The following is a 19,513-nucleotide window of genomic DNA, read 5'->3' as shown; positions in this document are numbered from 1 at the left end:
TCAAACGCATAATGGCCAATAAAAAAAAAAACACAAAAAAAAACAACAACACTTACTTGAATCTTTCAGGAGTGAGGAAGTTGAGAAGGTGGAAGAGCTCCTCTAGGTTATTCTGTAGCGGGGTTCCAGTTAGCAGCAGTTTGTAGTCAATCTTGTAGCTATTTAATACCCTAAAGAACTTGGAAAAGAAAGTTATGTGGTGGCAGTCGAGAAAAAAAAACATTAGTACTAGAATTTCATATACATTTTCAGTGCTCCAACCCTTTGTCATCCCTGCCTGTTTTACAGAAGAAAATGTGCACAGGTGACAACAAAACAAGGGGCTTGTACAGCATGTTTGATTTCATTCGTAGCCAATCGTTACTGTCCATAATAAAGATTTAAAAAAAACAATTTGCTCTTTTGTCACGCCATCCCCCCCCCCCTTGTCATCCGTGGCCATTTTCTAGAACAAGGATGACAGAGAGATGGAAAAACATTTCAAATGAGGGCAAATGACCACATCCTTTTTTTTTTTAAAATTTTTTTTTTAATCCCTTAATTTATTGTTATTTAACTTCTGGCCAATAAATAGATTACAGACCATGTACGACATCACACATACATTCTTTCTAGAACAATAACATCTTTTTTAGGGTTTAATATAAGTAATAGTAATATTTGATCCCTGAACAAAGAGCTTAAACAATAACTTACTTTTGATTGGTTGTTTTTCAGTCGGTGAGCTTCATCCACCACTAGACATGCCCATTCAATGGAGCCCAGAATGGCGTGGTCAATGGTGATCAGCTCATATGACGTGAGGAGCACATGGAATTTTATTTGCGCCTCTTTCTAGATAAAAATGAAATATTTGCGATCATGTTGTTAATACAGTAAAGGTTTTTTTTCTTTATAGCTTAAAGTTAATAGTATCATCATTATTGGGATCATTATTTGGTAGAGTAGAAAATCTGTAGTTAAAGAGGTTCTGTCACCACATTATAAGTGCCCTATCTCCTACATAATGTGATCGGCGCTGTAATGTAGAGAACAGCAGTGGTTTTTATTTAGAAAAACTATCAATTTTGACCAAGTTATGACCTATTTTAGATTTATGCTAATGACTTTCTTAATAGACAACTGGGCGTGTTTTTACCTTTTGACCAAGCGGGCGTTTTAAAGAGAAGTGTATGATGCTGACCAATCAGTGACCAATCAACGTCATACACTTCTCTTCATTCCAACCCAGCTTCTTTCACTGCACAGCGTGATCTTGCGAGATCATGCTGTGCTGTCACATACAACCACATTAACTTTAATTAAGTGTCTTGAGAATGAATAGACCTCCAGCCAGGACATGATGTCTATTCACAATCCCGACACTTCGGTAACGTTTGTGTAGGACTTAATGACAGCAAGCGTGATCTCGATGTGATGTGCTGTAAGTCACACACAAACGTTACCGAAGTGTCCATGAGATCATCAACCATCCTGTCACCCATTCTAGCGGAGCGGTCCATTAACGTCAATAAGATTTAGAAAACCCTTTAAGTCCTTACACTCGGAAACGTCACTTCATGGTGAGAATATGCCACCTCTTCAGAAGAATGGAGCGTGGGATCCCCTCATTCTCAGGAGCAGTGGGGTCCCAATGGCTAGTGCCCACTAATCACATTTGTATAAAATGTAAAACATTACTTGTCAAAAAACTCTTTAAAAGGAAGTTATTTTATACAGTGATCTGAGCAACATAAAGACATAGAATCAGCCTCAGGGTATAGGAGTGAGCGTATTTTCGGAGTATCAGGGCTATGCTCTTACTTTCATTCTAAACACTTTCTTCCCACTCCTGATGGCATTGTCCTCAAAAGAAAATTCATTCTCTCGGATAACTGCTCGGCTGTCTTTATCCCCAGTGTAAGTCACAACGTAAAACTCTGGCGCCCACATCTCAAATTCACGTTCCCAGTTGATGATTGTAGACAATGGAGCACTGACCAGGTACGGACCTTTAGAATGGCCCTGTTGATACAAGAATCAGTAAATAGCATATTAGCATATTATTATACATAATAGACACTAGAGTCTGTAGCAAATTACAGAGTTTCTTTACGATCACACCATACCATAGAGAATAGCGCTTGTGTACCAGCAATCTTATAGGCAGGTAAGTCTGTACCCATAGGACTGAACTCAGAGTAGTCTGGGACCCTGGGAATCAAAGGTCATGGGCTCCCTTACCAACCATTTCCGCCATACAATACTTGGGTTGTGTTAACAATTTGCACTACAATGGATAATTCCACAGACATGGACGACCAGCTCACCCCAACTCTTACCTTTGGTGACTGGTTTCAAAAGCAAAATGGGAAATGCAGGATGCCTTTCTCCAATGGTTTAGGGTCCCAATGGTGGGACCCCCATCCATGCCTATCAGGCATTTAGGAATGACAGGAATATGCTCTATATGGCTACTGTTGGAATACCCATTTAAGGAGTTGTGGGCACCCCAATGGTCATAAGCCCTCAGGCACTGCCCAAATGGTCAGTCTACCCCTGTATACAAGCATGAATCCATGTAAAGAGATCTAATTAGTAACATCAGCCAAATGGCCCAAGGTCAAGGTAGCAGAGAACCATCATGTAGTCAGTCAGTTCACCACAAACTACTGTATCTCACTTCCAATAAGGCCCCCCTATGAACTATAAACTACAACTATTTTGTGATGATCCTACCCTATATATAAATGTCTAGCTGCTTTACAATAACCAAATGTAGATATGCCAAATGTTGAAGATTGAAGTACCTGATAATGTCAGTAAATCAAAGACTAAATCTGTCCATAGACCTGCCAAATTCCACGAAAATACAGCTGAAAATACAGACTAAAATAATCTCCCAACATTTATTGTTGAAGGAAAAAAGTATCCGACCAGTTGGATTAAATTGGATTAAGTCCTTTACGCCCCTAGACTTCCACCGGATATGAGGTGTCTGGCAAACGCTGATCTTCCTCTTCTATAACATAGAGGGTTGGCCAAGCCAAGTCGAAGCCTGCAGCTGTTGTCCTAAGGACTGCTTGGCCCATCTCATGTCTATTTCTATGGCCGGCTCTACCTTTATTAGACTATATTTTACTGAAAAGCAGAAAACTTTTATTTCCTACTGTGTGGGACTTGAACTCTTGCCATAAAAACCCCTAAAGTTCAAGTTTGAAATACGTATATCAAGAAGAGCACATCTCCTCAAAAGTGGTGTGTAATGACCAGCGGGTTGTGAACCCACTGTGCTAAACAACCGGTTTGATTTGAGGCCACCTTGAAGGGCGATGTCCAAGTAGCCTCCCAGGTACTCTTTAACTCCTGTATAGGGATCTGGAATTTGCTGCGGGGAGATTACCTGCTCACAACCCCTTGAGGTGATCTCGGTGTGAGTAGCAACTGGCCCAGTGGACCAAGCAACAACGCTGCAGTACACTGTGGGTACAGGCAGATGATTCTGGGGCAGACGGTATAGATCTGAAGTCACAGTTTGTAATAGGTAACAGGTCTACAGGCTCGCAACAGGACACAGGTTGCCAACAAGCAGTAGGCCTCAGGCTCATATCAGGTAGCAGAATACAGACAGGTAGCAGATAGTGGGATATAGACTGGCAACGGGAAACAGACTGGAAGTGGGTAGCGATATGCGGACAGGAACCTTTGCAGGGTACAGCACCAAAGTATCTCAGGCCCCAGGTGACCAGAGAAGCTGCACAGAGAATCAGAGAATGGTTGGGGAGCATAGTGAATGCACGCTGGCCCTTTAAGAAACCACCAGGGAGAGCGCACCTGCCCTATGGAACACTCGCACAGAGCAATGAGGAGGAGTGTGGCCACGGGCAGCAGAAGCCACAGGACGCCGGCAGAGGAGGTGAGAAAACTGGCAGTGGGGACCGCCAGCAGGTGCGGCACCCACTGCTGGATTCCATGGTGTCCTTTGTCAAGACAGTCCGAATGACCCCTGGAGAGTCTCTTTAAAGGGGTAAAAGTCAACTAGGGTCTTCAATGTAAGCTTGTAACTTTTTCCATCATAAATACTTTGTAGGACGTCCACCAATCTACAAGGAAACCAGGAGCAAGCTGAAGACTGTGAGCTGGGGCCATGACCATAAGCTGTGCTTGCAGGACTAAGCACATTCACATATACACAAGACTTGCAAGAATGGAGTGACATGGCCATCACTCTGTGAAGGGGATAGGTCCTTCTGAATCGAAGCCATATCATTTTTGTGCATGCTCTAATTGGTCTACTGTCTGCGTAATTCAGCTTTTTTGCAATATTCATACCATGTACTGTCCCCAAAGTAACTTTATCCCCCAGTCAATGTTTTTAGAAAACACCATCTGCCATAATGATATTTTCCTTTGTAATTTGAATTAAAAAAAGAGAAAAAATAAATAAATCAGACATCTGTTAGCACCAGGCTGGTCACACTGGGACTGATCAAACAATCCGTGTTTGTCTGACAGAGTGCAGCGACTTAATGAGAGGGTTTCATTAAAGCAAATACGCCATTGTTTGTCCTGCCTGTAATGCTGCATGCTTCTCAGTAGTGTATTCAGCAAAGGACCACCATCAATCAGCTAAAGACGCGGAAACTGTCCGACAGGGTCTAAAATAATTATGCACCAGTTTTGCTGATACCACATGCTGCAATAATTCCATTTATATGGCTGTACATGGATTTAGCGGCACACTTCTCTCGATCAGTGATGTACATAGGGGATATGAGGCCGAATGCAAAAACATTGGGCATTTCTGCTTGACGAACCGCAGCCCAAAGAAAAATAGGTAGCCTTGGGCACCGTGCACACTGTGATCACAGTGCAAGTTCGGCGATTATGACCAAACTAAGGCCGGGATGTATACAACTATATGCCATGTAGTTGTATAGGTCTGCCATTGACTCCCTTTATTAACATAAACACATACTGCGCTGTGTACGTTTTTGCAGACGTCCTTGTTTTACAAGAGTAGTTGGCGTCTACCATCCAGATGTATGGAGGCAACTGGTCCATAGACGTCAAATACAGCAAATACGTCTGGAGAGTATAAGTTGGACATGCACTGCAGAAACAGCGACACCTGTCCACCGGTTGTGTCAAGAATTGTACCTGAACTTCATAAGAGTGAAGGGCTGAGCTGCAATACAACACACAACCGGATGACAGGTCTGGCGATGATTTTGAAAGAGTAGCCATGTTTTTCTAATTCTGTACAACCCCTAAAAACTTGTAAGGGAGTATGTCAGAGTGTACTATAGCATTTGACAAGTCACTGTCACACACAAAGTCAGACCACTCGTCTCCTGCTGCTGGGTCAATTCCATTGTATGAATGATGACAAGGTGTTCTAGATACAAGACTTTGTTTTTTCCCTACCCAGTTCAAAATCTATCTTCTGTCATCTTCTTATTGTCTTCATGTTGCTCTATTATATGGCATGTACCCCCTAGGGTATAGGTGCCACAGGTTGAGAACCGAGGTTCTATCCAACATGAAGTGTTCACGTGGTTGAACAGAATCGGAAGAAAGTTACTAAAGGACACGTAGGTTCTTGAGTTGCCCAACATATTTTCCATGCCCTTGAAAGAAAGCGTACCTCTTTGTATAAGGAGTAGAGGAACACAATCGTTTGGACAGTCTTCCCAAGACCCATCTCGTCTGCAAGGATGGTGTCCGTGCCCTGTGCCCAAGAGAACCTAAGCCAGTTCAATCCTTCCAGTTGATAGGGGTGTAATGTACCACCGGTCGCGTTGATGTACCATGGCTGCTTATCAAATTTAACCGTAGGCTGCAAGAGAGGAACACGAGACTTGTGAGACGCTGGCAGAGGGCAGAGACCGTGTTTAATGGGTGGTCTCATGTACTTACATCAACTATCGGTGTCAAGGGAGGTCTTCCTTCTTCCTTTGATTTCCTGCTTTTCTTAAATCGGATAGGAGTTTTGGATTCTTCTCCCAACATTAACTCTCTGAAACAGATCATACCGTATGAAAAGGTTATTAGTAAGGACTAGACGTGTGTCCATCATTGAGGGGGCTATATACACCCCATAAATAGTTTATTGCTCACTATATGTAAGAGAAGTCTTGCCTGAATGGACAACAGCCACAGACACCCAATGAGATTTCCTTAAAATTAATGTCTTCCCTTAAAAGATATTTCTGCGCTGATTAATTTTTTAATATATCTTTATAGTGGTCAGGGCTGTTTTTTTTCTGATACAGAGTTCAAATCATCTGCATTCTAACTTCCTGCAGCCACCACTAGGGGGTGCTTACTGTATACTGTATATACATGGAACTCAATAATAAACACAGTTTGCTGTAAGCTCCCCCTAGTGGTGGTGGAAGGCACCCAGCATATTACCTTTTAAATCTGTATACAATTTTATACCTAAAAAGAACATAATGATAAAAAGTGGAGATTCACTTTAAGACAATGGGTGTCGACAGCACTAAAATTTCAAATTCTCAATAGGTATTTGTCAGTAATACTTAGGATAAAGTATTTGGCGAAGTTGTCCTGCAAGTTGTGCAAAACGCGTTTTAAACAAGTTTTAGTGGACAGTTACAATTTTGACAGCAGCAACAGGACCAAAATATAGGGGGTGGGTGCCCTATGGCCTCCACGACCCTCCTTAAAGTCTATGTACACCATGTAATAAAAATAAAAAAAAACATTAAATCAATGTGATTTGTGTTTTTAACCACTTTTCTAATTAACTTTGATTACATTTTATTTTTTACTTTTTACAATATAGCTTCTTTGTATTCTGTTCTCTCTCAGCCGATTCCATCAGTTCACTGACGGCTTGGCTGAGTGCGGGTCCTGGGTGACTGACACAGAGGATCTACCTACGAGCGATCACATGTAAGTTATGAACTTCGATGTGATCGATCTTAGCTGGATCATGTGTGACTTCACTTTATGGTAATTGTGCTACTGTTTTTAGGGTAGGGTAATTTTTTAAAGACTCTGGCGGCTGTGTGGAGTATCACATGCCCACATTTAGTTCCTTTTAATTGCTTAGTTGGGGAAGAGCAGAGCTTCATTTTTCGGTCCTTATTTTTGGCTTCTTAGGGGATCTTTTTTTTTTGGGGGGGAAAGAGTCGAAATATTGCGGAGTTCCCCTGAAAACCTTAATAATTGTAAATTGCTGTAAAATAGGGATACAAATCAACAGTTTATATTTATGCAAGAGATTATTTGCTTTCATTGCATCACTGTGCAACCAGAGGCAACAAATCAGAACACAAGAGGAGCGCTGAGGGGGTGCTGACAGGGCATGTGCACCAGGTGCTGGCACGGCATGTGCGCCAAGTGCTGGAGGGAGGCACCAATAAGCCATTTGGCCAGTATATTTAATTACAGGGCTAGGGATACAAAATGAATCTTTGACCCGCGTAAAAGACATCCTAGCTACAAATCTTCACAATGTCTTGCATTTGATGGATACCTGTGATCCCAGAACGATTGTTTGAGAGCTTCATAATCTGGAATGTCAATGTCGTCAATTTCCCACGTGCACTGGTCATAGGGCAGGTCCTTCCACTTAACCAGATAATGGACATCTCCCTTCCTATCAAAACTGCAAGAAAACAAATATACACACACGGGTTCACAAAAAAAATTCAAAATAGGGCACCGGTATTAACCAATATGTTATCAAATACAATCTACAGAACAATTATGGATTATATATGGCCTAACGTATGCCAAAAGAACGTTCTATGGGCATAGGTTTGGCTAATTATATTCTATGGTCATATAATAGATATACGCATCGGGAGAATTTCACGATGTGAATCTGTCCTATGTAGGTTGAAAAAAAGACCATCAAGTTCTATGGAGTGGAACCATTTCTTCCTGCCCCCTACTGGCAATAGGACGGATCAACATTCTACATTGATAATACCAGCATCCCTAAAGATGTCCGACAGAAGACAATATAATCGTTTTGAGGCATTAAAGGGGTGATCATATTCATATGAATGACCCGGCATGTAATACTACATTTACATGGCTGTCTGGAGTTTCCCCCAGAGTTGGCAGCTGATCATTGGGGATTTCTGCAGTACGACCCACGGAGATCAGCGGACTCCTGGCTGCAGTATAAAAAGGTTTCATGATGGGACATCCCCTTTTAATCCTATTTACTGAAGTGTAAGACTCTGACATACCGAATGGGCAAAATGGGACAAAGGAATTGTGTGCACTTACTTATATCTTATCTCTCCTTGTCCCCACTTTTGTGGTTTCCTTGGAAAACCCAGGATGCTGTAATCCCAAAGATGCGCACACCAATAACACCGTTGTGTTATTAACTTTTAAGTCCCAATGTTTAGAACTATTAACCGGGAGGGGATGGATCCACCGTCGGACCGCCAGATTTATTATGAATTACGAAAGAAATTGGTGCAAATTATAGCACCATTGAACACCTCATATTCATCTTTAAAGGAATTGTACAGTCCTATGTTAACAAGACGTAATCATTGTATAATTACATGTCTGCTAGTTACTAACACATTATGTGGGAGTTAAATCAGGAGTAGCGTTTCATACATCAGTCTAAAACCCATGTGCCCTGGAGTAAGATGCACACGGCTCATAATAAATTTGGCGCATCTTAGACTGATCTAGCGAGAGCAATCGAAATCTACGCCTGTTATAATAAATCTGGCGGTTCAATGGTGGCCCAACCCCCTGCCGGATAAAGTCACAAATTTTAGCACAAATATAGCAACTTTTTTACGCCCTAAAAGTGGCATAAACCTGTTAATACATTTCTACCCTGTGTGTTTCAATACTGAACTATGTTCAATATCTCTGCCTACTGTCAGTGATAGTGCTCATTATAGACACATTGCATACCATTATGATGTTATGTGGTGTCATTGGATGTTTACGTGATGTCATAGCGACCAGCTCCTGTAAATTTTATATAAAGAGAACAGCTGGTCACTATCACGTAACATAAAACCCTTGACACCTCATGACATCACAGTATTATGTAAGATGTATATATTAAGTACACTACTTCAGCTTATCACGGTGACATCACATAACATTTTATGACACCTGATGACATCACAGTATAATGTAAGATGTATATTTTAAGTACACTACTTCAGCTTATCACAGTGACGTCACATAACATCTTATGACACCTCATGACATCACAGTATTATGTAAGATGTATATATTAAGTACACTACTTCAGCTTATCACAGTGATGTCACATAACATCTTATGACACCTCATGACATCACAATATTATGCAAGACATATCAAGACCACAAGCTGCTGCAGCTGGTCACTATGACATCACAAGACATATCATGACACTAAATTAGTTTTATGTAGGGTAAATAATGAGTAGAATCTGCTGAAACGCGTCACTATGAAATCACAAATTTTCCATGAAACCCCATGACATATTATGTCAAAGTTTATAATGAGAACGTCGTACCGCAGCTGATCACTATGACATCATATAAAAACCCTATGACACCACAAGACATCACAGTATTATGTAAGATGTACATATCCAGTACACTACTGCAGCTTATCACTGTGACATCACATAACATGTTATGACACCATACGACATCACAATATTATACAAGGTATACAACGAGTAGAATCTGCTGAAGCTGGTTACTATGACATCACAATGACATCATAATATCAAAGTATATAATGAGAATAATTTATTGCAGCTGGTCACTATGACATCATACAAAAAAGCCTTATGACACCACAAGACATCATAACATTACACAAGGTATATAGATAAAACTATCTGCCGCTTCCGGCTTTTATGACATCAAAGAACATCTCGAAACATTACAATATTATCCAAGGCATGGATATAAGCTCTGTTGACAGGAATCTATTATTCGCTTGTACCCTGCCTTTCCATGGCAGTACGGACGGCTGGCATTTATGTAAACTTATTACCGCTGTCGTAAGCTCCACATTTATTTCCCCCAATCAAATTAATGGCTGCTGTGACGGCACATTGGCAGAAGAACAAGGTTTATGATAAGGGAAGAAGACAGAACAGAAAAATGCTTTAAATGCAGAATGAAATCTGCAGAAATGAGCCCAAGGGCCCCAGAGGGGTCGTAACAATGTCTCTGTACAGTAAATCCAGGCATGAAACGCTTATCTCGTAACGCTTACCTTGTGCACTTTAAGAAATACTGTGTTACCCTTTCATCTCTATTATAAATATTCACGGTTATAAATGATATATTTTTATATTAAAACAGAGGCAAATGGGAGGAAAATAGATAAGAAAATGCTTAAAAATAGACAGAGGTTGTCACAGCTCCGCCCCCTCTTCCTTCCATTACTAAAAAGTGAATTAAAAAAATAACTTCACTGAAAATATTTGTCAAACCTTACTCAGTTTTCACAATCTCTTAAAGGGGTTGTCTGGATTGGAAAATCCCTTTTTGTTAGAAGGGTCCCCAGAAAATAAGCCGATCATAGGTTGTCCTGCTGGGACCCCTAATTAGGGGAAAACATTCCATTGAAAAAAGCTTCCATGTAAACCGTTACTGTTAAGGCCGTTTTTACACAAAAACACAATTTTTTTGCAAGGATTTTACACAAATCCTGTCAAGGAACGTCACAAACCAGCACATGTGAATACACCCTAAACTTGACGGCCCCTTTAAAATGGATCCAGGTTATTGATCACTGAACTGTGGGGGGGGGGGGGTCACACCATAGAAAGGTTTAACATGGCCCCATCACATTTATCTATAGAGCTACCAGAAAGAATATCACCCAGCTTTCCCAGAGTACTGAACAACAAAGCAGCCGAGGCTACCCCCGGAAATATTATCTATTTGCGGGGGCGTCAGGAGCCGGATCCCATATGAATCGGCAGATAATATGCATCATGTAATACACGGACGGCTCCAGTCCGCTAGAGCAGGAGCTCTCAGTTCTGGCTCAAAGAGGGGGACCTGAGCGGGGGGACTGCCCTCTGATGTCCAAATGCACATCCATATGAACAGGGGTTGTGTCCGTGAGACAGCCCCTTTAACTGGTTCAGGACAGTTTAGTCATTTTTAGACTGCGTTAAACAGCTATAACGTTTTAATTTGTTGGGGTAGCGCTGTGATTTTGCAATTTTCTAATTCGTGAACAATACGGGTTTCTTTTTTGATCATTTTGAAACACATTTTTTGCTTTTTTATAATTTTTAGTTTCAATATTTTTTTTCAAAAATGTAAATTTTTTTAATTTTTACCTAATATTTTTCATAATAACAGAATGTTGCCCTAAAATAGACATTTTATTTGTGACCGTCTTAGTATACCGACCGTAAATTTTGATATACTATATGTCTACTTTAAGGTAATTTAATCAAGGCTAGCGCTATGACATGATTGGCAGGGGGGGGGGGGGTTTGGTGTTTTTTTTGGGGGGAGGGGTATTTTCAGTGTATTTTTTATTTCATTTGTTTTTGCGTTTTTTATGCTGCCTCCACTCTATACGCGGCACTCATCGAGCACTGTGTACCGGAGTAGAAATAAGACAGAAGCGGCCCGATCGCTTAATCCTGCGCCATATATATATTTTGGTTTGGGCTTTAGGGACCTGGACCGCCCACTGTATATATAGAGCGGGCGGTCATCAACCAGATAATGACATAATTAAGTCTCCTTCACACAGGGGTTTTTTTTCTGCCATTTTAAACTACATTAAAAAATGCATGTTAAAAACGCCAGCGTTTTTTAAAGGAACATGCTTTTTTTTAAGGAGTTTTTACGTGTCTTTGGGGTTGTTTTTTACTTATAGTCATTTTGTACATGCGTTTTTTTGGGAAAAACCGCCATACTCAGAGGCTGCGTTTTAAAAAAAAGCGCCACTGAACCCAAAAACACCCCAAAAAAATACCACAAACCAAAGGGGCATTGTATGTAGACTTTCGAAATTTCAGTATAAACTTTAAAGTAACATCTGGCCTCAAAAAACGCAGTGAAGAACTCCTACGAATATCGATAAGTGTGCGAATTTCGCCTTCTGGTATTTCACCTTTTTGCAGGTATCAGTTTTACATACACTAGTGATTTTAATCATCTGTAGCGGCAGATTTAGACCGATCTCTTGCCATGGCTCCGCCCCTAATGTGATGGATGTATTTTGGTCTCTGTTCGGATGTAGTTTTTATCATTTAAGAAACGAGCCATAACAAGCGCCAATTACTAATTGTCATGACCTCATCAATATTCACTTGTTGCGCCTATTGACAGACCTATCCAGGGATTGACATTAAGATTCAATAGGCAAATCGATTTGCCATGTTTGAGATAAGTTTTTGAAGGTTTTTAGAAAATAATAAGTGAATCATTTCTGCTTTCCCATTCTACGGCCGGCAAAATATTGAACCATTTGGCAAATCTGTGAAACACATTGAGCGAAGAATTAGATGATCCATAATGGACGATCGAACTGGATCGACCAGTCGTTCATTGCTCCGCCTTCTAGATTCGCTAATGTATAGCCAGGTGAACAGATATATCTCTGGGATACGGCTATACATGTTCTATAGCAGGGGTTTGAGCTACACTTTTATATATGTCTAGGGTCGCCTTCACTCGGTGTTGAACAGAACGCGCGTAAACGGCTTCCCATAAAGTGACCTTATTTGGGCCTCGGGAGGAAATATAAGTTGGGTTTTATGATCTGCGGTCACATGGTGCTCTGGGTCTTTAATTTCAGAATTATGGAAGAAATATATCACCAATCTGGGGAATATTATTTCTCCTTTGACAAAAACAGTCTCTCCCTGCAAATGATGTAAGTACAGATAGTACTGCCTCCCTGTTTATTCTTGTAAATTATGTAGGTATAGTACGGTTTCCCTGTCGCTTTGATAATGATGTAGGTACAGAAAGTACCGCCTCTGTCTCTCCCTGTAAATTATGTAGGTACAGATAGTACTGCCTCCGTCTCTCTTTGAAAATAATGTAGGCACATATAATGCTGCCTCCTTGTAAATACTGTAGGCACAGATAGTACTACCTCCCTGTATCTACCTGTTAATGATGTAGGTACAGATAGTACTGCCTCCCAATTTCTTCTTGTAAATTATGTAGGTACAGATAGTACTGCCTCTCTGTATCTCCGTAGGTTTAGTCTGGCTCAACCTGTAGGAGAATCATAGTAATTCATCAACCTGGCACTAAGCAATGAGAGCAAGAAGTTCCAAATAGAGAAGCCCGTGAGAAAAAAAACATGGCTGCTGGGCTCAGTATTGGTTTTTAGGATAAGTACGTTTGGCGCCTACGCTTTGATTCATACTAATAATAACATTATTATTTAAGCCAGCAGCGATACGATTTGTAATGATCCGATGCTGAAATAGCTCACACAGACGGAATTGCGGTATCACGCGCTCTTAATTGCAGTCTCACTTCTCGGATTTTAATCATATGTTTAATATCATTACAATTACAGTTTTTGAAAGAGGAAAAATATATTTTCCTTCTGTCACTCCAGTTCCCGGTAGTCACAACATCAATTTGCTGAAAATGTTCGTTGCCATGACGATGATCTCAAATGTAAAATCCCAAGGCAGAAACGTCACTAAATACACATCCAAAATAATCATTTATTTTTTGTTTTACTTATCCCACTTTCCATTGTTTTCGGTTGTGAATTATACAATTATTTTGCTCGTCATCCGCAGGCGAGAAAATCGCTCAAGAGGTAGGAAGGCCAAAGGTTGTATTTCATGGAGGACATAAATATACATTGTGAAGTCAGATATACTGTAAGGAGAATACGGCATTTCACGTGGAAATATAAAAACCCATTAAAGTAAGTGCATGAGCAGACCAAACAATGGAATGGATGACAAGCATACGGTATTATGAAGGAGCGCTGATGTCATCAGATAGTGAGGTCATCATAAGGAATATTAAGAAGAATTCATACCATAGGGCAGTGACTCTCCGACTATTGTGCAAATTCAACTCCCACCATGGAGCAAACAGTCTGGGGAGCCATAGGTTGGAGACGACTGACAAAGAGACAGGTCCACCAGGGGGAGCACATGTTATCCCTATCCTCATTGGTGGTCCTTATCTGCATAGGACTCCCCCTCCCCACAGGCACCACAATATTACAAAGAGAGGGGCACTTGCATGCACCTTCATTCTACAAGGGACTGGTGGTGCAGAAGAGTCAGGCCCTACGGACCAGAAAAACAAATAAAAAAATGGGGGTGCGGGGAGAGAACCAGAACCCATAGCAACAATCAAAAAGCGTCCCCCTCTTGTCCTTGTATGCCCATGATATGTGGTTCCTCCTGGATCATGGCTAAAACTAGCCTTTCTGACTAAATGTAGTCAAAGACATTGGGGTAGTTTACAGACGACCACCATAGACTGTAATGTATGTTAGTCAGTCCTTATTGCGATCAGTCCACTTATCAGTCTCAAACAAATATCAGTTTTGTGACCACAGGATAGGTCATCAGTATTTGATCGGTGGGGGTCCGACCCCTGGACCCCGCACAGATCAGCTGTTCCGGCTGCCTCAGGGCACCAGATGTTATGCAGTGGCTGGTGTCGGAAGCAGATGGCTCCATACACAGGAAAGAGGCCGTGCTGTAACTCTGCTCCTATTCACTTGAATACTGCAGCATGGCCGCTATACTGTGACTGGAGACATCTGCTTCCGGCACAGACATCTGGTGCCGGAAAAGCTAATCGGTGCAGGGTGTCGGACCCCCACTGATCATATACTGATGATCTATCCTGTGGATAGGTCATCAGTATGAAAACTCACCCCATGCCCGGACAACGTCTTTAACTCTCCCTCTGTGCAGCATACCAAATTGGTAGGATGACCCCTCTATATTGTTAGACTTTTAATCTGCAGGAACTGGGTTTCTTGTAGAATTTTATCTAGTCCAAATTGGTTAAGATTGGTAAAGCAAACATATGCAAGAGAGAACCCACAATAATAACTCTAATTATGCCCGGCCATGTAGCTTTTTTACCCCTTTCCTTTTTGCTTTCCCTCCTCAGGGGTGGGCTAGGTTTTTTTCTTGCATCTTCTTCTGTGCACAATTGTTATCTGTACACATTGTATTTTTTTATTTTAGTTTTTATATCCTTGTATTAGTTTATATGTGGAAGAAAAGAAAAAACCAAAACATGTTTGTGATAAGATTATCACTTTGAAGGTTTTTAAAATTGGATCTTCAAAAAAAAAAAAAAAAGTATATGCAGGTAAATACACGTTACGTCTGACCATAAACGGGCAGTAACCTCACTGCGATCAATCTGACCCCATGTGCCGCCAGGGAGGTTCACGTAGATCTCATCAATAAAAAAAACATACAGCGAGGCGGATAGAAGACAGTTCTAGACAATAGCAAGGACTGTCACATCTTACAAGTATACGCACAATTTCCATTCTCCTCGCACCCTCAAGATTACGGAGGACGAGTGGCACTTACTGCGCTCATCATGCGGAGAGGACAAGGGAATTAATTTGGCATTTTAAGTAAATATATACGACTGCTTTAAGATTCAGGCTACAGATTTCCTCATAGGACACCAAGTCATTTACAGTGTTTTCTACCGTCACATTTATAAGCGATGTCTTCATTGAGTCGCCGCCAAACTGTGAATCTACCGACCATAAAGATCTTTTATGTGCAGCATTTTGCTGTCAAGGTCAAATTCTGCTTTGTGGCTGTTGATAATGTTTAAGAAAAAAAATATATATTCCCAAGTTACCAAACTAAATCCATATGTACAGTGAAGGAAATAAGTATTTGATCCCTTGCTGATTTTGTAAGTTTGCCCACTGTCAAAGACATGAACAGTCTAGAATTTTTAGGCTAGGTTAATTTTACCAGTGAGAGATAGATTATATAAAAAAATAAAAATAAAATCACAAAGTCAAAATTATATATATTTATTTGCATTGTGCACAGAGAAATAAGTATTTGATCCCTTTGGCAAACAATACTTAATACTTGGTGGCAAAACCCTTGTTGGCAAGCACAGCAGTTAGACGTTTTTTGTAGTTGATGATGAGGTTTGCACACATGTTAGATGGAATTTTGGCCCACTACTCTTTGCAGATCATCTGTAAATCATTAAGATTTCGAGGCTGTCGCTTGGCAACTCGGATCTTCAGCTCCCTCCATAAGTTTTCGATGGGATTAAGGTCTGGAGACCTTAATATGCTTCTTTTTGAGCCACTCCTTTGTTGCCTTGGCTGTATGTTTCGGGTCATTGTCGTGCTGGAAGACCCAGCCACGAGCCATTTTTAATGTCCTGGTGGAGGGAAGGAGGTTGTCACTCGGGATTTGACGGTACATGGCTCCATCCATTCTCCCATTGATGCGGTGAAGTAGTCCTGTGCCCTTAGCAGAGAAACACCCCCAAAACATAATGTTTCCACCTCCATGCTTGACAGTGGGGACGGTGTTCTTTGGGTCATAGGCAGCATTTCTCTTCCTCCAAACACGGCGAGTTGAGTTAATGCCAAAGAGCTCAATTTTAGTCTCAGCTGACCACAGCACCTTCTCCCAATCACTCTCAGAATCATCCAGATGTTCATTTGCAAACTTCAGACGGGCCTGTACATGTGCCTTCTTGAGCAGGGGGACCTTGCGGGCACTGCAGGATTTTAATCCATTGCGGCGTAATGTGTTACCAATGGTTTTCTTGGTGACTGTGGTCCCAGCTGCCTTGAGATCATTAACAAGTTCCCCCCGTGTAGTTTTCGGCTGAGCTCTCACCTTCCTCAGGATCAAGGATACCCCACGAGGTGAGATTTTGCATGGAGCCCCAGATCGATGTCGATTGACAGTCATTTTGTAGGTCTTCCATTTTCTTACTATTGCACCAACAGTTGTCTCCTTCTCACCCAGCGTCTTACTTATGGTTTTGTAGCCCATTCCAGCCTTGTGCAGGTCTATGATCTTGTCCCTGACATCCTTAGAAAGCTCTTTGGTCTTGCCCATGTTGTAGAGGTTAGAGTCAGACTGATTCATTGAGTCTGTGGACAGGAGTCTTTTATACAGGTGACCATGTAAGAGCTGTCTTTAATGCAGGCACCAAGTTGATTTGGAGCGTGTAACTGGTCTGGAGGAGGCTGAACTCTTAATGGTTGGTAGGGGATCAAATACTTATTTCTCTGTGCACAATGCAAATAAATATATATCATTTTGACAATGTGATTTTCTATTTTTTTTTTAAATATAATCTATCTCTCACTGGTAAAATTAACCTAGCCTAAAAATTCTAGACTGTTCATGTCTTTGACAGTGGGCAAACGTACAAAATCAGCAAGGGATCAAATACTTATTTCCTTCACTGTATATTACATCACTTGAAGCAATTCTCTTAAAGGGCCAGTATACAAAATACTCAAAGGACTAAGTAATACAATTCTCAAATGGTATGTATTGTGTTAAGTTATTATTAGTAATAAATTATAAGTAACATGTTCTGTGACCTTAAAAAATGAGAAGCTTTATACAAATAACTTATATTTTCTATAGAGGGTGGTATTGCTATCTGGGCAGATTTCGAGTGGCAGCATTATATATTTTTATGACTTCAGAGCTTAAGTCTTACAGATGCCCTGCTTGTTCGGTGCCTGCAAAGATCTTGCTCTGATGATTTCCATTCTGGGAAGTGTAGATTTTACACCAGGTGCTATACTATAATCTGATGTAGAAAAAACAAACTGACCCCTGCATTATGAAATCTCAACAAAGTTGTTAAGGGTTTGTCTGTCAGGGGTGTGTCTGTCAAAAAACTTGTTGACTGTTTCCAACGATGACCAGCTGAGTTGTGAACAAAGCTCTGGAGTATAATACAGGATGTAACTCAGGATTAGTACAGGATAAGTAATGTAATGTATGTACACAGTGACTCCACCAGCAGAATAGTGAGTGCAGCTCTTGAGTATAATACAGGCTGTAACTCAGGATTAGTACAGGATAAGTAATGTAATGTATGTACACAGTGACTCCACCAGCAGAATAGTGAGTGCAGCTCTGGAGTATAATACAAGGGGTAACTCTGGATCAGTACAGGATAAGTAATGTATGTACTCAGTGACACCACCAGCAGAATAGTGAGTGCAGCTCCGGAGTATAATACAGGATGTAACTCAGGATCAGTACAAGATAAGTAATGTAATGTATGTACACAGTGACCTCACCAGCAGAATAGTGAGTGCAGCTCTGGAGTATAATACAGGATGTAACTCAGGATCAGTGCATGATAAGTAATGTAATGTAATGTATGTACACAGTGACTCCACCAGCAGAATAGTGAGTGCAGCTCTGGAGTATAATACAGGATGTAACTCAGGATCAGTACAGGATAAGTAATGTAATGTATGTACACGGTGACTCCACCAGCAGAATAGTGAGTGCAGCTCTGGAGTATAATACAGGACGTAAGTCAGGATCAGTACAGGATAAGTAATGTAATGTATGTACACAGTGACTCCACCAGCAGAATAGTGAGTGCAGCTCTGGAGTATAATACAGGATGTAACTCAGGATCAGTACAGGAGAAGTGTAGCTCTGATTATAAAGATACGGCTTCATTTTGACAGCTCGGACACCAATTATTTAGCTATGACAATCGGCTCCTCACAAGATCAAAAGGCGCAGTCATAACAGGAGACTTGAAAAATCAGACGGTCCCATACCTGTGGTTCATTATCCGGTGTATCATCATCCACTCTGGCTTTATGCCGTAACGATAATACTTCTCCTCCATTTTTGCATATTCAGGGTCTTTACTTTTCCGTTTCTCACTTTTGACGTCCTCATCCCCTGATCCATAGTCAAACGGTGGCGGGTCATCCATGTCGTTCTTTCTTTGGTAATTCCGGAACATCACCGTGTGGTAAAGCTCGAGCTGATAGAAAAAAAAATTCTGGGTAAGGTTGTTTAATCTCCACATCTTAGTATACATAGCTGTACTTTCTCATTTAAAGGGATGCCCTAGTTATATGTAAATTAAGAATAAAGGAACACTCCAGGTAGAACTGATACTAGATTCTCTCTTTTGAGTTCTTTCAATCTCTGTGTCATGCTCCACCCACTAAGGCCATGAACTAGGATAGAATAGTGTATAATTTTGTATATTTTTTGCCCTGGGTTCCTTTAATCAATGTAGAATTACAAATTATGCAACTTTATAGCATGCTGTGTTTCAATTCCTCACCATTTCCAGAAGCTCTGCTTGTTGTCAGTGAATGGGAACATTATTTTTCACATCTAGCGGTTTAAAACGAACACTTTCACAGCTGAGTGTTTGCTACCATTGTATCCATTCTAAACAACCCTCTGTGAGCTTAACAGTCTGAGCTCCAGGCTGATACATGTTGCCAGCAATGATACATTATAGCAAACTATCAGGACAGGATTTGTGCTGCTGGTGTGTTTAGCTTACAGAGGATTGTCTAG

At 40.9% G+C, this 19,513-nt stretch overlaps 1 protein-coding gene across 6 annotated transcripts in view; it reads right to left on the bottom strand.

Annotated features, from left to right (window-relative positions):
* CHD5 (chromodomain helicase DNA binding protein 5) overlaps positions 1-19,513 on the bottom strand; it is a 131,149-nt gene that overhangs the window by 54,596 nt on the left and 57,040 nt on the right. For all 6 annotated transcript variants that reach the window (XM_075839463.1, XM_075839467.1, XM_075839468.1 and 3 more), the window contains exons 11-17: positions 18,751-18,962; positions 7,487-7,618; positions 5,899-5,998; positions 5,627-5,818; positions 1,804-2,004; positions 697-834; positions 57-178 (exon numbers count right to left, since the gene is read on the bottom strand). In XM_075839463.1, coding sequence (XP_075695578.1) covers positions 57-178; positions 697-834; positions 1,804-2,004; positions 5,627-5,818; positions 5,899-5,998; positions 7,487-7,618; positions 18,751-18,962 — 1,097 coding nt within the window. The remainder of the gene's footprint in view (positions 1-56; positions 179-696; positions 835-1,803; positions 2,005-5,626; positions 5,819-5,898; positions 5,999-7,486; positions 7,619-18,750; positions 18,963-19,513) is intronic.

This window comes from Rhinoderma darwinii, chromosome 10 (genome assembly GCF_050947455.1).
Source record: "Rhinoderma darwinii isolate aRhiDar2 chromosome 10, aRhiDar2.hap1, whole genome shotgun sequence".
In the NCBI taxonomy this organism is placed as follows: domain Eukaryota; kingdom Metazoa; phylum Chordata; class Amphibia; order Anura; family Rhinodermatidae; genus Rhinoderma; species Rhinoderma darwinii.
This window is presented reverse-complemented; position numbering and strand designations above follow the sequence as displayed.